The sequence below is a fragment of the Lepeophtheirus salmonis genome, chromosome 10, assembly GCF_016086655.4.
Source record: "Lepeophtheirus salmonis chromosome 10, UVic_Lsal_1.4, whole genome shotgun sequence".
NCBI lineage: Eukaryota > Metazoa > Arthropoda > Copepoda > Siphonostomatoida > Caligidae > Lepeophtheirus > Lepeophtheirus salmonis.
Genome location: NC_052140.2, coordinates 6,756,050 through 6,770,739, shown reverse-complemented (window position 1 = coordinate 6,770,739; position 14,690 = coordinate 6,756,050). Strand labels below are relative to the sequence as shown.

At 34.1% G+C, this 14,690-nt stretch overlaps 1 protein-coding gene across 50 annotated transcripts in view; it reads right to left on the bottom strand.

The window, feature by feature from the left end:
* The window catches only part of Dscam1 (Down syndrome cell adhesion molecule 1), a 73,119-nt gene that overhangs the window by 42,672 nt on the left and 15,757 nt on the right, over window positions 1-14,690 (bottom strand). For 19 of the 50 annotated variants that reach the window (XM_071891446.1, XM_071891445.1, XM_040720561.2 and 16 more), the window contains exon 5: window positions 6,098-6,262. The exons of 3 other annotated variants lie outside the window; for them this stretch is intronic. In XM_071891446.1, the coding sequence (XP_071747547.1) occupies window positions 6,098-6,262 (165 nt within the window). Of the gene's footprint in view, window positions 1-5,728; window positions 5,891-6,097; window positions 6,263-8,762; window positions 8,925-9,081; window positions 9,244-11,541; window positions 11,710-14,690 lie in introns of all 50 variants that reach the window. 28 more of the 50 variants (XM_071891473.1, XM_071891470.1, XM_071891460.1 and 25 more) reach the window with 4 other exon arrangements.

Genomic DNA, 14,690 nt, shown 5'->3' with positions numbered 1-14,690 from the left:
CTCTTTCCTAAACTGATGCTTATATAATATATGTTAATATCCTTAACACTAAAAATATACACAGAAGATATCCTTTCCAGCCCAATCAAAACACCTAAGAGAGTGCTTCAAAAGTAGAATTAGTAGATACCTTGTAAAGAGACTCTAAGGAAAAAGGTTAAATAATATCGGAACAAATATAGCTAAATGATGATCACTCATTCACGCAACGTCGATAAGCAAATAGACTTTTGTGTAGAGCGCGAGAAGAACTATTTATCTACAAAAATGACAAAGAACTTAAAAAAAATTAAAAGGAATTTTTATTTTGCTCCTCCCTTTAAGTCTCTTGTGTACAGTGGTTCCCAACCGGGGCTCCTAGGAGCCTTTGTGCTCCGAACATTTTCTTAACCATATTAACAAATATGACGCCCTGACTAAGGTTAAGAATCACTGTTTTGGTATGCTCTACATATACAAATATTTTACTAGTGTGTGCATCGAGGAAAAGTGTATCTTATCCCTTAAAACATAATTAATAATATATATTTAGCCATATAATACTAGAAGCCTGTAAACGAAGACTCAAGAGCGCCTGCTACAAATAAGGTAGAAGCACTGAGAAATTCCTACTACAATGGCAAATTTCATAAGACCATTGCTCATATTTTTATGGGGGGGAAACACTCATTTATTAGATTCAAATAGTCGAATGTATAGCCATACCTACAAAAAGAGGCCTGAAATAGGCTTGATATTGGAATTAAATAATTCCATTAAAAATATGATCTAATAAAAGCTGTTTCCCTCTATCAAAATATGACAAATTGTCCACAAATGGCCTTTTTGAATTTAATTTATGTGATTGGTGTAGTAATTAATTCTCAGTTCTTCTTCACCATTTGTAGTGAGTGTGCTTGAGCCTTCACTTACAGGTTTCTAGTATTATATGTATGTATTTACCCAGGAAAATTGCAAGCTAAAGTTGGTGGTGTAGACAGTCTTTAGGTTGCATTCCTCTTGGGCCCTTACAAATAGGTGTTTATGCGAAAAAGGTGTCTCTTTATAAAATATATTGTGGTGATACCTATGAATCAGTGTCGGTTTTGAGAGGGGCATTGAGGATACTAAGCCCTGAATTTTAAAGTAAACCATTATTAGAATATATACAAAATTAGTGTTGGATCGATCCTCGGACTTATTTCATAATGAGTCGTCTTTTCACCCTCCTCTTCAAGTCTTTTTTTAATGAATATATAAAGTAGTGATGTGCCGCAAGTTAAACTTTGCTGCTCACGTATTTTCGAGTTATAAAAAGAAACACACTAGTTATACTCTTTACTCGCCCTAATGCTCGTTCCTTGCCTCAAAACTCACTTGAATACACGTTACTCGCCTGAGTACTCAGCAATAAAAAATCATACTTTCATAAGAATGATTAAATATTTGTCCTTTAAAAATGGTTTTTCTCATCTTGAATGAGAATATTTAACAATCAGATTCCTATTAGAAACAGCAACAGTTTTAACAGGCTCGTATGGTGAATCATAAGCTTTGATGAGTTACGAGTAAATACTCGCACTTTAGGTACACAAGACGAGTTTTTGGTGTCTTTTTTTTTTTTTTACTTTATAAAACTCGAATACCAATTGACGAGTTTTGCTCACGGAATATCACTAATAAAAAAGTAATATTAATAGCTAGTTCTAAAGGACTCTTCAAGCGTTCAAGGGGAAAATAAACAATTAAATCTATATCACCGGGAAGAACATGTTCCTATCGTAGTCACCCTTATTCTTCTCTTTTCACTATGGGGGAGACTCGCTCTTTCACCCCCCCCCCACACTGGCAGCGTGCCTAGCTCAAGGAACATGTACCAGCTTCCAATTTTTAGCCAATCACAATTGAGAACTACTAAATCCTACCTTCCTTGCCTTGAGTGTCCACTATTTGCCTAGAGTCATTTAGCTAGTTTTAGTCACACCCCTCATGTAACGTAGATACGTCATTTCAGCTCGTGTAGTTACCGTAAAATACCCATAAGAACCGGTCTTAGGACTGAGACATTTTCTTAGGAATGCAGTCTTATAAATTGTTTTTTTAAACCGATCCAACACTAATAAAAATAGATTCAAAATTAAATTAAATTTATTTTTTAAAGGCCCCACCTACGGTAAAACCGACCCTGGTATTGTGTAAGAATGCCTTTTTGGCAAATAAAGAAACACCTTTTTTTCATAGGCCTTATAATTAATATTGGTAATATATTTAAAGACGAATGAATTTGCGAATTGGATTAAACTAGGTATTGCATCTATTGCTAAATAGTCGTGATGAAGAAGACAGGACATGTTTATTATAATTAATTAATTAGTGTAATATATATGTCAGTGAATGCGTGAGTTGTTATTGATTACACGGTAACCATGTTAGTATTTAGAGAGAGAGAATGGGCGTCAACATATAAACAATCTTGAACAGAGAAAAAGAAGAACACCCCAATTTATTTTGTACTTCATATAAAGTGCGATAAGATCAAATCGGCCCTTACTTGCCCTGACAATTTTTTCATGATGCAACTGTCTGGTGGCAGCAGAAACGTTGATTTATCAACAAACTTTAGTGAAGTCTTGGGCATCATAACGACAGCTGCTCCAGATATAAAGAAGATTGAATTTACAGAGAAGAAACAGCCCTATGACCTGACGATGATTTTTGTCCCCAACAACATGGAAATTGTCATTGTCATGACAGGTCGCTGAAGTGGCATAATGACACTGCTATGACTTGATTGGGAAGGCAATATGGTCCTTCGTTAGTATGGATATTTATCTACGTTGAATCTCAAACAAATCGAACCCATCATACCACAGGGGCGTCGCATGTGATGTGAACGAATTTTTGCTATTTACAAAAAATAAAGTAATATTTGAACTTTTATTTTCAAAAAATTTAATATTTAAAATTGTTTTAACTTTCTTTTCCAAAAAAATTTATTTTCTATGAATAGCTATGCTTTTTTTTTTTAAATTTTTTCAAGATTTTTTTTTTTTCAAATTTTCTAGCAAAAATTTTAATTTTTGGATTTTTTTTTCAAAAAAATAATCCCCCCTCCACCAATGTAACACTGCAGACGCCCATGTACCATCAAGGACTCTCTGATTACCTCCATCAAAGATACAATGACCAACAGGCCAAAGAACTACCTCATCAACGGCTGGATCCTTGTCGTAATTGATGTTGGAGGTGGATACTTCAAATAAGCTCTTTCTTAACATTCATAAGTACAATTCAAGCCAATTTTCAAGTAAATATCCCGAAAAATGTAGCCTCCGTCACAATTTAAAGATTTTTCAAAAAATACTCCGATTTGATCTTAAAACCCTCTATACGTCCAGTACAATATTTCATAGACATATTTGAGTCCATTATTGGCGTATTATTCAAATTTGTGTGACAAGTTTAGATACCAAAGAAATTAAACTATAGTTTAAAACCCATATTTGATGTAAGAGCCTTATATTGGCCCCATTATGGCTCCTTTCCGCCATAAAATCCATCAATTTCTCATCCTTCTATTGAGACGATGAGTTTTGGGTACTTTAAGAATGTTCATAGAAATTGACGAATATTCGTCCAAGAAGCGAAATGTAATTCAGGCTCAATTCTAGATTGTTGTTATGTTGACGTGCCACAGATGAATATGGAAGTATGGATTGGACTCTTGAATACTTTAATCTGTTTACCCAGATGAGTAAATGACATGGCTACAAGGAGTGGACCTGAGTGGGGATCCTCAGATCTTGTTGTGGATGAGAGTATTTCCCATGATTTAACATCAATGAGATCAGTGACAATGGATGGTATTTCGCATTTGAGGAAAGCATCATTGTTAATAAGAGCGTGCTTGTCATTGACAAAAGCATCATAGTTTTGTGAAATCACTATAATATAAGAAAGGATTGAGATAGAAAAAATGGAAACGTTTGTTATTAATGTACATAGATTATTGCAGTGTTGGTTAATAGGACTATGCTAATTTAGAAGGGGTGGGTGTGTGGGGCATGGATGAGTGGTTATTAATTTTAATGCACGTAGAAACAAGGGTCCGACGAACCGGAGAAACTCCCAGGATTAATTTCAACTCCTTCGTTGGTTACCCATCCCAGGGTTTCCGACATCCCCGACGCAAAACTCGGGATAATACATTTAAAAATGACATCATTACCCACTATAACAAACTCATCATTCACTCGACTCTGATAGGAGTGCTCCACGGCTATGTAAAAGGGGATTAAAACAAAGTATTAAAGATAGAGCTATACACAAGAGAAACAAAAGACACACACAATACTTTTTATAATTAAGACCCATAATTAATGCATTAACTAAATAATAAGAGAAATAATGAAACTATTAGTAAATAACCCTTAACTAACTAATTATACATCTGGAATTAAAGCTATTAACCAAGTGGAGAAACGCGCCAGTTATCTTATTTCCTTGTTGTATTGATATATTTTTCTTATGCAATAATTCGCTTTTTATAGTACATGAACAGATAAAGTCATTCTCCCTCAGGACTAATACACCTTTTGTCCCCTTCGTAGAATTCAATTAAAAGAGTGAATTAATGGGGGCTGCTTAGTTACTTATAAAATAATATTCAAGTACTGTAGTCGACGCCCCTAGTGGGCAAAAACGTTGTTGCGTAGCCAACTACAGGGTGAACAACAAAATCCGGAACTGTTGAAATATAAATATATAACCAAAACATCGCCATAGAGTCAACAACAGAAGATTTCAAGCCATTTACATTTTCAGAAGCAAAATGAACAACGATCTAGATATTAGCAAGGAGGTTGCAGGTCACTAGTGTTGTGTCAGCCCTTTTTTAGGACCGCGGTCTGGTCCAGTCCCGCTTGTCGGTCCTTAAAGAAGGTAAAATCCATCCCTCCTGACGTCAATGAGGGTTTTTTCCTCCTTTTAATTATTCCGTTGTATAATAGAATAAATTAAATAACTAACTAACAAATTAAATTATTCGTATTTTAACGTAAAAAATATTTACTTTTTTTTTGCAAGATGTGTGAAATAAGTTTAATACATTTAAAATTTCTTAATTGGCTTAATAAACCATCGATATTCTTATGAAAAATTTCAAGGACCGACAGTCCTAAGGACTGAACCAAATAGATAAGGACCAACACAAAACAAGTTGCCGGTGACCATCTATAAGACTGGCAACAAGACTCCAACAGCCCAAAACGACCGAGGATTAGCTTTAGGAGCACTCTACGACTGGATGTCGAAGGATATATGACCTCCTGTCTCCCCGACCTGAATCCGATGGACTATTTTGTCTGGAGCTACTTTGAGTCAAAGGCCATCAGAGGTCCTCAAACTAACAAGAAGTCTCTGATCTACTCCATCGTCCTGGAATGCAAGAATTTAGATCGGGACCTAGTTTCCCAGCTAGGACGTGAATCAAGGGCGTTATTGAATTCGACTAAGGCTACATTGAGTGCCATATATTCTCAATGATTTGTATTTGCTGCACTGTTTTTGTTTTTTGAATGTATCTTTAAAAAATGACCCTTTTATGTCAATTTAAATTAAATAGATCAAAAGTGCCGGATTTCGTTGATATACCCTGTATATTTGCGCAAATATTGATCACATGATCTTCATTTCCCAACTGGTTTATAGCTTTGTAAGGAACAAATAAATGGCAGGCATATGTTGTTACCCTGAGGGTCTGTAGGGTAGTAACTATTTCCTTGACTATCCGCCCAGGACTCAATCTGAACAAAATCATTCATAAAACTAGGGATTTCACATTTCAAAAGAGCCGAATTCCCAATGATTACGTATACATTGTGAGTCTCCACTTCAAAGTCCTGACTCAACACTGAAAGGAAATCCGTTATATATTTTAATAACCTTAATACTAAAATGGTCCCAAATTTAGCTCAAAGAGAGAAACCTATTGCAGAATTACATTCGTCTTTAAAAAAAAATAGAAACAGTCCCGAGGATGATTTCGAATTAATATCTAGTTAATATCTCAAATAGAATAATTGCCATAATCATATGTTACTGAACATCAATTAATTACCAGTATTCTTCAAATCCGGATAGTATTTAACATTTTCAGAGTCTTCCCAGTTGACTACAGACAGAAAGTCCGAGATAAAACTAGGGATTTTGCATTTTAGAATAACATCATTGCCTATGACAACATATTCTTCCTCCACTCCGGATTTGAAGTATTGTTGAACAACTATAACATTCAGACAACCATATTGTATATTAACACAGCATAGAAAACTACTAAAATTTCTATTAAATTAAGACACACCCTTAAAATTGTATCATAGTAGCATATTTGGAGGGAGGGTGAGGGGGAAATACTCTTTCTAAATATATAGGTATTTTATATGAGAGTCTGCGAATGATATTGGGTATAACCAACATACTCAGTTGTTTGCATAGTCCTTTTGCTCAATCATTTATGAACTACATAGCAATAAATCATGAAAATGAGACCATGAGGGAAGCCGGAAGCTTCTATCGGCCATGTATGAAGCTCCTGATTGCCACCAAAAATCCAATTGAAAGAGTCTTGTATTAACAATTTTTTGTTTACATTCAAAAAAGAAAGAAAAGGAGGGGTTTTTGACAAAAATTCGACAATTTTGACAGAATCAAGATACCTAGAGACAAGGTTTATCAGAAACACTTTTTTAGAGGGGGGGGGGCATATCGAAAAGGGGGCCCAATTTTATGACGTAACTAGTCTAAGGTCTTACAACTATAAGAAAATGACTAAATACGTGTGGTGTCTGAAAAGTATCTGACCTCAAGGTGAAGATAGCAGTACTCGTAAATAAAAGCTAGTCACATCTATTCAGCATCTGTTGATAGTTACTCACTAAAGTTTCAGCCATTTACGACAACAAATTGTCGTGTAACAGTCGTTTGATTGTTGTTTTTTATTTGTAAAAATTGACAAATTCGAGTATCGAGCTGTCATTAAATATTTGTTTTTGAAAGTGTAACCTTTAAATAGATTCAAACAGTTACAGACATATAAAGGTTTGCAAATTTGACACGCCTAAGTGAATCCAACTCGGAGCAATTGAACCAAAAAAAGAAGTATCTCATGATTATTTTGCAGAGAAAAATGAGGTGTACTATTTGGACGGGTTACGGAGATGGGAGCATCGCTAGGAGGTATGTTTAAGGTTACAAAGAGACTATGTTAAAATATTTTAAGAAATCATATAACATGTATTGTATCTATGTTAGGTCGGAAAGTTTTCGGAGGTGTATAAAATATGACCCAGAAACCGGTTTTTTCAAGTTGGTAATCTTAATAGGTTTTTTTAATTTCCTAAGCTGTTATTAGAAGACAGAACATCCAAGTATAAAGTAATAACTTGTGCTTGTGCTCATGAAAGACAATGTGGCATTTTTTCAAATTCTCAGGATTACCACGTTCATTTTCGGGGTTTTTTATTTTTACATCCTGGGAAGACATTTTTTAAGCATCACTCTATATCTGAAACTCAACGAAGGAATGAAGATAAATTAAACTTATCTTCCTTAGGTCAAGTCTGACTAGCACAGTAGACAAACTGATGACTAACATACCTTATCTCTAAGTATCTTGTACAGGGTGGCCAGTATGCATTATAACTAATTTAATCGTTAATAACACTTTAAAAATGGATTAACAATAAATATATCTTTTTTTTTTTTTTTTTAAATGTTCCATTAATTGGAGAGATGGACTTGTACTGTTTAAGTAAACATTGTTGTATAAAAATTACTCTATCTCTTTGAAGTCCATATACATAAAGAATATTTCCTTTTTCTAGGAACGACCGGGACGCGAACCTACGCACATAGAGTTCAAGAGAATAATTTCTCCCGAGCGCGTTGTCCATTGTGCTACATCGTTCAAAAAAACAAAAATTAATATATCATTTCACATAAAGAAAAAGTACTACAAGCAGAGGCTTATCTGCCTTTTTGGCCAAAGGAAATGTGGCCAGCTTTCTCTTCATGTCTTTTATCTCAATGGTATGGACTTTGCAATTTAGTTTGGAAACAAACTTAAAAAGAACGTTAACGACTGCAAGGGAGCACTGTAAGTACCCAGGGCCATTCTTGACCCATAATTCATACGGAAATCATATACAGCAGTTCATGGACGTTTACGAGCGGTATCAAGAAGAAAAAAAGATAATTTTTTGTGCAAGACCGTTAATCCATTTACGACTAAATACGTATTTTGTTTTACGACATGCATATTTGTCACCCACTACTTTAGGCTATGATTTTTTTTTCCAATAGAAGGGCAATATTTTTTGGGAGAAGGGGTTAAAAGTGTGATTTAAAATATTAAAAATCTAGGGGGGGAATGCTTTGCAACGTTTTAGCAAGTAGATTTTTTATATATTTGATTCATTCTTATAAAAGTACGCTCTGACATTTTTGGGGTGTGCCCATAAAACTCTTAGAAGGTACTTCATTTTTTTTATTCAAATGGCCGAGGGTTTACATTTGAATTCAAATTTGAGCTTACAATAGTTCCTTCACAACTCTTAAAGATAAAGGTCCCTAAACTACAAAAACTGTAACTCCTTTTTTGCAAAAACTTTAAACTTGTTACTTATATCCCTTACTATTCGCAAACCCTCAAATGTATATATTATCTATTCTAAGTTAAAATATATAGCACACAGTCAAGAATAATAGTTATACATGAGCTTTACCAGAGATATGATCAGATGTAAAATCATTATTTTCATTGTCTATCCAACCTATAACTTTAACAAAGTCCGATACGAAACTCGGGATTTTACAATTGATCAAAACATCATTGCCGTTAATGACATACTCATTCTCGGCTTCAGTGGAATAATCTTGATTAACCGCTGGAAAAAATTATTATTTTTTTTTTCGTTATATGTATGTATATTAAAAGACATATTAAGTACTTAAAAAGGATAAATATATTATAGTTAAGTTAAGGGCCCTTAAAAATAACTAGAGATAGACTGCTTTGAAGATCGACATAATCAAATCAAGTACCGTGAACATCTTGCTGAAGAATAGTTTTTTCTTCCGAGTCAACCCAGGATATAACAGATAGGAAATCCGAAATGAAGCTGGGTACAACGCACTTGAATAAGGCATCGTTCCCTTTGATCACGTTTGTTTTAAAGACATCAATATCGTACTGAGAGGTAACGACTGTGGAAAAAATGATTTGGGATTCATATCAATATTAAAGCGTTCTTGAATGAAGCTTAACGTGGGAAAATTTACATGACACACTACTATGTATTAATAACACTAATCGACCAAATTTTAATTTTATTTTCCCCTTGGATTGGGATGGCGTACCCCTGAAGGCTCGAAAGACATGAAAATGAGCTTTATAACCAAAATTTTCTGCATTTGTGGCCAACAGAGTGTTTTTTTTTTTAAATAAAGATTTTATACAAAATCTACATGATTTCCCCTAAAAGGATCTAAACAAAAGACATAACCATAAAATATAGTTATTAGATACACGGTGCGCCAAATGTGCGGTGAACATTTCATTTGAATTTTCTTACTTTAGTGGAGGGCGCGTGATTTGCTTGCAAATTATTCTGAAGTTGCAACAATAACTCAAAATTACAAACAGAAAAAATACTCCGTCGATTATATAAAAGAAATAGTCCTAATACGTTTACAGGGAACCGTTCAAGAGGGTTTAAAAATGGGGAAAATTCGGTAAAGGTACATTTGTCAACAGCGGGATTTCTCAGCTATTGAAAGGTGTAATTTTTTTGAAATTTTGAAAAAAAGTGTAAGCTGCTACAGCATTTTTAGTTTTGTTGCCCTTTTTGTATTTTATAATTTTTAGCATTGGGTCCCGGAGGAGGTGATGAGCGTCAACATTCTCAAGGAGAGTATCGTGGCTGCTTTTTAAGAATGTTTAATGCAGGATATTGTTAAAAAAGTGTGTGCCCAACTTTTCAAGAACGTCTCTGAAATGTATTCTGGACAATGGCCGATTTTTGAGATTTAAAGGGGTTGAGTCGTTTAAAATGATCACCTCTAATTTGGCACATCCTGTACATGTTTGCAGATTCAAAGTTTTTAAAACTATTTATTATCTTTAAAAAACTTTATAGTGCAAGAGTCATTTAAATGTGTAGGTAGAAAATATTTACTTGTATTTAACTATCCAACTTTGTATACAGTATATGGAATGCCGTACTCTGTAGACCAGAAAACATACATTTCAAGTTATAAAGGTATGATGTGGAAGCAATCAGTATCTCACCAGAATCAGAATCCAAGTGGAAAAATGTTTGACTAGTGGCATTGATTAATAATTAAAATGATCTAACTTAAAAACTAGCTTAGATATACATTTAGAGACATGGAATGCATGATCATTTGGTTCAAAATGATGATTTACCGCTAAGTGATGCTTTTGAATAGACTTGACCCTCTTGATCAAGCCAACCCACAACATATACGATATCACTCACAAAACTGGGAATATCACACTTGATCAAAACGTCATTCCCTTTGATAACGTGGGCCTGATTGACATAAGTCTTATAGTCTTGATTTACCACTATGTAAGAGAAAGAAAAAGAAGAGAGAGTATAAATAGACATAATTCGAAATGATTCGCGGTCAGTTTTATTTTAGAGAGAGAGAGAGAGTAGATTTAAACCGAGAGGGGATTTACCAAAGGCACTATGGGAGTGCAAAGTATTTCCTTCGTGATCATGCCAGGAAATCACTCGAACAAAATCTGCTACAAAACTTGGGATATCACACTTTAAAAGTGCATCGTTTCCAAGGATGACATAGATTTCGAGGGGTACATGTGCCTTAAAGTCCTGGGAAATCACTGGAAAGAAAGTGTGAGGAGGAATGATTTAATCAAAGGTGTAATACAGGGCCTGAAAAGTGCCGAGCTTAACAAAGAAAACATGTTTATTTGTTTTTGTTCAAAATTGGTGTTGTTTTTTTATTTGCTTTATGAAGTGGAGTTCCTATAACACTTGTCAAGCCATTAGCCTTAGCTTGAACCTGTATTTTTCCCATATTTCTTATCCCCACCGTATACCGTCACACATAATACAATAACTCACTAACTAAAGAACATATTCTCATGAAATTTTGACATCTATGTGGTAAGCCCAGGAATTTTCAGTCCATGTGTTATGACATAAAACGATTTTTTATTTATGAACCATCGACATTTTTAGGAAAAATTTGAAGGGTTAACAGTTAAGGACTAGTCTCAAGGACCGACATAACTTGTCTTAGGACCGGACTGGACCAAACAAATAAGGGCCAACACAACCCTATAGGACTGACTCATAACTATTACATGGTTAATGAAACCGGTACTTTCTACCAAGTGAGCCACGTTGTACAATGCATAATAAATATGGCTACCTCATAGAAAGAGTTCCATGCTACTAAGTCTTAATCTAGATATCTAAAAATATGATGGGATAAGAGTAGGAACTTTACCAAACTCAAAGACAGACGGTAAGAATGAGTTCCCCTCGGAGTCATGCCATGAAACTATGTGGACATTATCTGCCACAAAGCTGGGAATATCACATTTGACCAAGGCATCATTACCCACTATTACATAAGTCTCATGGATGACATTAGATTGGAAGTCCTGAGCGATTACTATAATGAAAGAAGGTATTGACGTTGATGCAAAAAAAAAAAAAAAAAAGATGAAATAAGTGAGTAGAGATGGGGAAAAAGTTAAAATCCTGGGGAGCATTTATAGTGGTTAATGGAGAATGAGATTTCAACTTTTGTCACATCCCTATATATACATTGAGTTAAGAAGATGTGGGAAATAGCATAATACAAATTATATCTACCTCTCATCACTTTCCATGAAAATTAAGAGAAAATATCTGGAAGCAAGTTTTATGACAAGAGAACAGATAATTAATTCAAATATGTATTTAATAAAAGAACGTATACTCTAAAATGTGAAGAATACAACGAAATGAAAAGTTATATAATTTCCATGAAGAAACGGATTTGGTCTACATTTGGTTTGTGTTATTGTTGACAGTTATAGACCAGCTCAGAAAGTAAATTTGAGATCTGTAACTTCATCCAAATTTAAATTCTGAGGGTTTGCTTATATTAGTTTGTAAATAAGGCGTCAGAGAGTGGCACCGTATTGCAACAAAAAAAAATGCAACTCCCTGAATGATAATGGCTTGGTTTTTGGCATTTTTAAGAAAAAAAATACCAAAAGGCTAAAGGGGAGGCTACAGCCATACCAGCCCACACCCTCCAGACGCCCCTGCACCTTGCAAATAATATTTTCTCATGCCATATTTGCATTTTGATGAACATTTGATAAGTGATATCTCCTAAAGAAAAATAAAGATAGGCAAGTATAGTACATCATTGAAAAGTTAAAGATTTGCTATACAAAAATTCTTTCATAATTTTTTTAATCAAAAAACAAAGTTTTTTACCTTACAACTAACTGATATCTGCTGTTTGACTATACATTATACTTGCATATAATTGCATTGTTTTATGATATATCGCAAATCAAATATTCATCAAAATATTTGATTTCTTCATCTTTAAGTCCTCAGAACTCGCGAGTTGGAATGAGTAACAGATCCAAAATGTTATTTCTAAGCTGGTCAATAAATCCACATACTAAATTTGAGTCAAATCCGTTTCCTCGTGAAAGTGTCTCATGGAATGAGCCAATATGAGATACACCCTAATAATATGTAATGTAGTTCCCTAGCACTAAATGCATGTTTTACCCAAACTACCCAGGGAATCGAAGGTATTGCCAGTGTTGTCATGCCAAGATACTATTTCAACAGTATCCGCTACAAAACTTGGAATCTTACACTGAATCAAGGCATCGTTCCCAATAATAACGTAAATTTCCTCATCAACATGAGCCTTGAATGCTTGTCCTATAACTAAAAAAAGGGAGTGCATACTGATTTTTAAAGGATAAAGAATTTATAAAACATGATTTTGAATATGTATGTGGCTCGTTAAAACAAAAGCAAGCTGGAATGTTGTTGTTTTTATAAAAAATTGATATATGCCCACATTTCATGTGAAGTGTACAAACTCTCAGAGCATCATCATTAGTGATGGAACTCGTGTGTATTTTGGAAATGTAAAAAAAAAAAAAAACACACTAAAAATCAACATGGTAACCCTGACGATTTGAAAAATATTTTGGAGGAGAGCAGCTAAGCTCTCCTAACGTTTCATTCTATCAGATACAATCAGCTGTAACAAAGGAGGAGGAACTAAACAAGGACAAAATTTATCCGATGTCGATCCTCCATTCTACTCTGACTCTAACAAGACTTACGATAATAACTCTCTAACAAATCCTCAGGGTTACTCTCTGTCTTTTATGAGCACACACGAATATTGAATCAGGTTTGTAATATAATGGAATTTGGTAGGAAAAGAAGTTCACTACTCCGGAATTAAATACTAATAACAACTCATAAGGAAAGAAAAAAAATCATTCTTCAGATTACCAATTACATAAAAATGGGCCAGCTTATAAATACACACGATTTACATCACGTGTAAGGGGCATTCCATGTCAAATATATATACTTTTGAGAAATGTATGACATAGTCATCACCGACATTGATCATTTTAGGTCTGGGTGTTTATCCCAAAAAAAGAACATGTATTCTGAAATGTCTCCATTTGGAAGTCCCTCAAAGTTTGTCCCTTTTCGAAGGATCTTCAAACTTCCGTAGAATATACCAAACTCCACTCAAAGTTCACCGATTTTTTTTTTAAATCCTTCAAAATACTCACAAAAACGAGGGCATTAATTTATCTTTCATTAAAAAGCAGCATTTGTGCAAAAAATACCATTAAAACATTATTGCGAGGGTGGTATCTCAATTGAATCATCTTCATATAGGCATTTAGGTTTTTTGTTAGGATTCCTACCTAGACTAAACATGATCAAAATCGGTGATGACCATGTCATTTCTAAAAAGTGTGTACCCTTGACATAGAACGTCCCATATATGTATTCTTAAAATAAAATTGTCAATTTTTTTATAGAAAAATTATTTGGATTAATCCTTTGAAAGCCCCACAACTCGCACTTAAAATGCATCGTCACAATTAAATAATTGGAAATTGATAGACTTTTGTGACTTTAAAATGTCATATCCGGCCAAAGAAAGTAACATAAATCGTATAAAGGTTTTAAGTGTAGTAAATACTCTTGAGAGTCTCAACTCATCCCAAAAATGTGAATACAAAGCCTATAATTGATTGAAATATGCATATAAAATATAAAGTAAATAAATAAATTGAGCATTTTTTCACTTCTTAATTCTTATTTGAGATTGTTTTTGTATTAAATCACCACATACATACATATTTAGATTAGGATCTTAAATACTAGAGTGGATGGATTCATTCATTTTCATTGGACATTATACATATATATATAAACTAATTTCCCCCTATCAAGCAAACTAATTACCATGACCATCACTTGACTCAAGAATAGTATTTCCCATATTGTCATGCCAAGAGACAATCTTAACCAAGTCAGTAACAAAACTAGGGACATCGCACTTAAAAATGGCATCGTTCCCAATTATAGCATATGTCT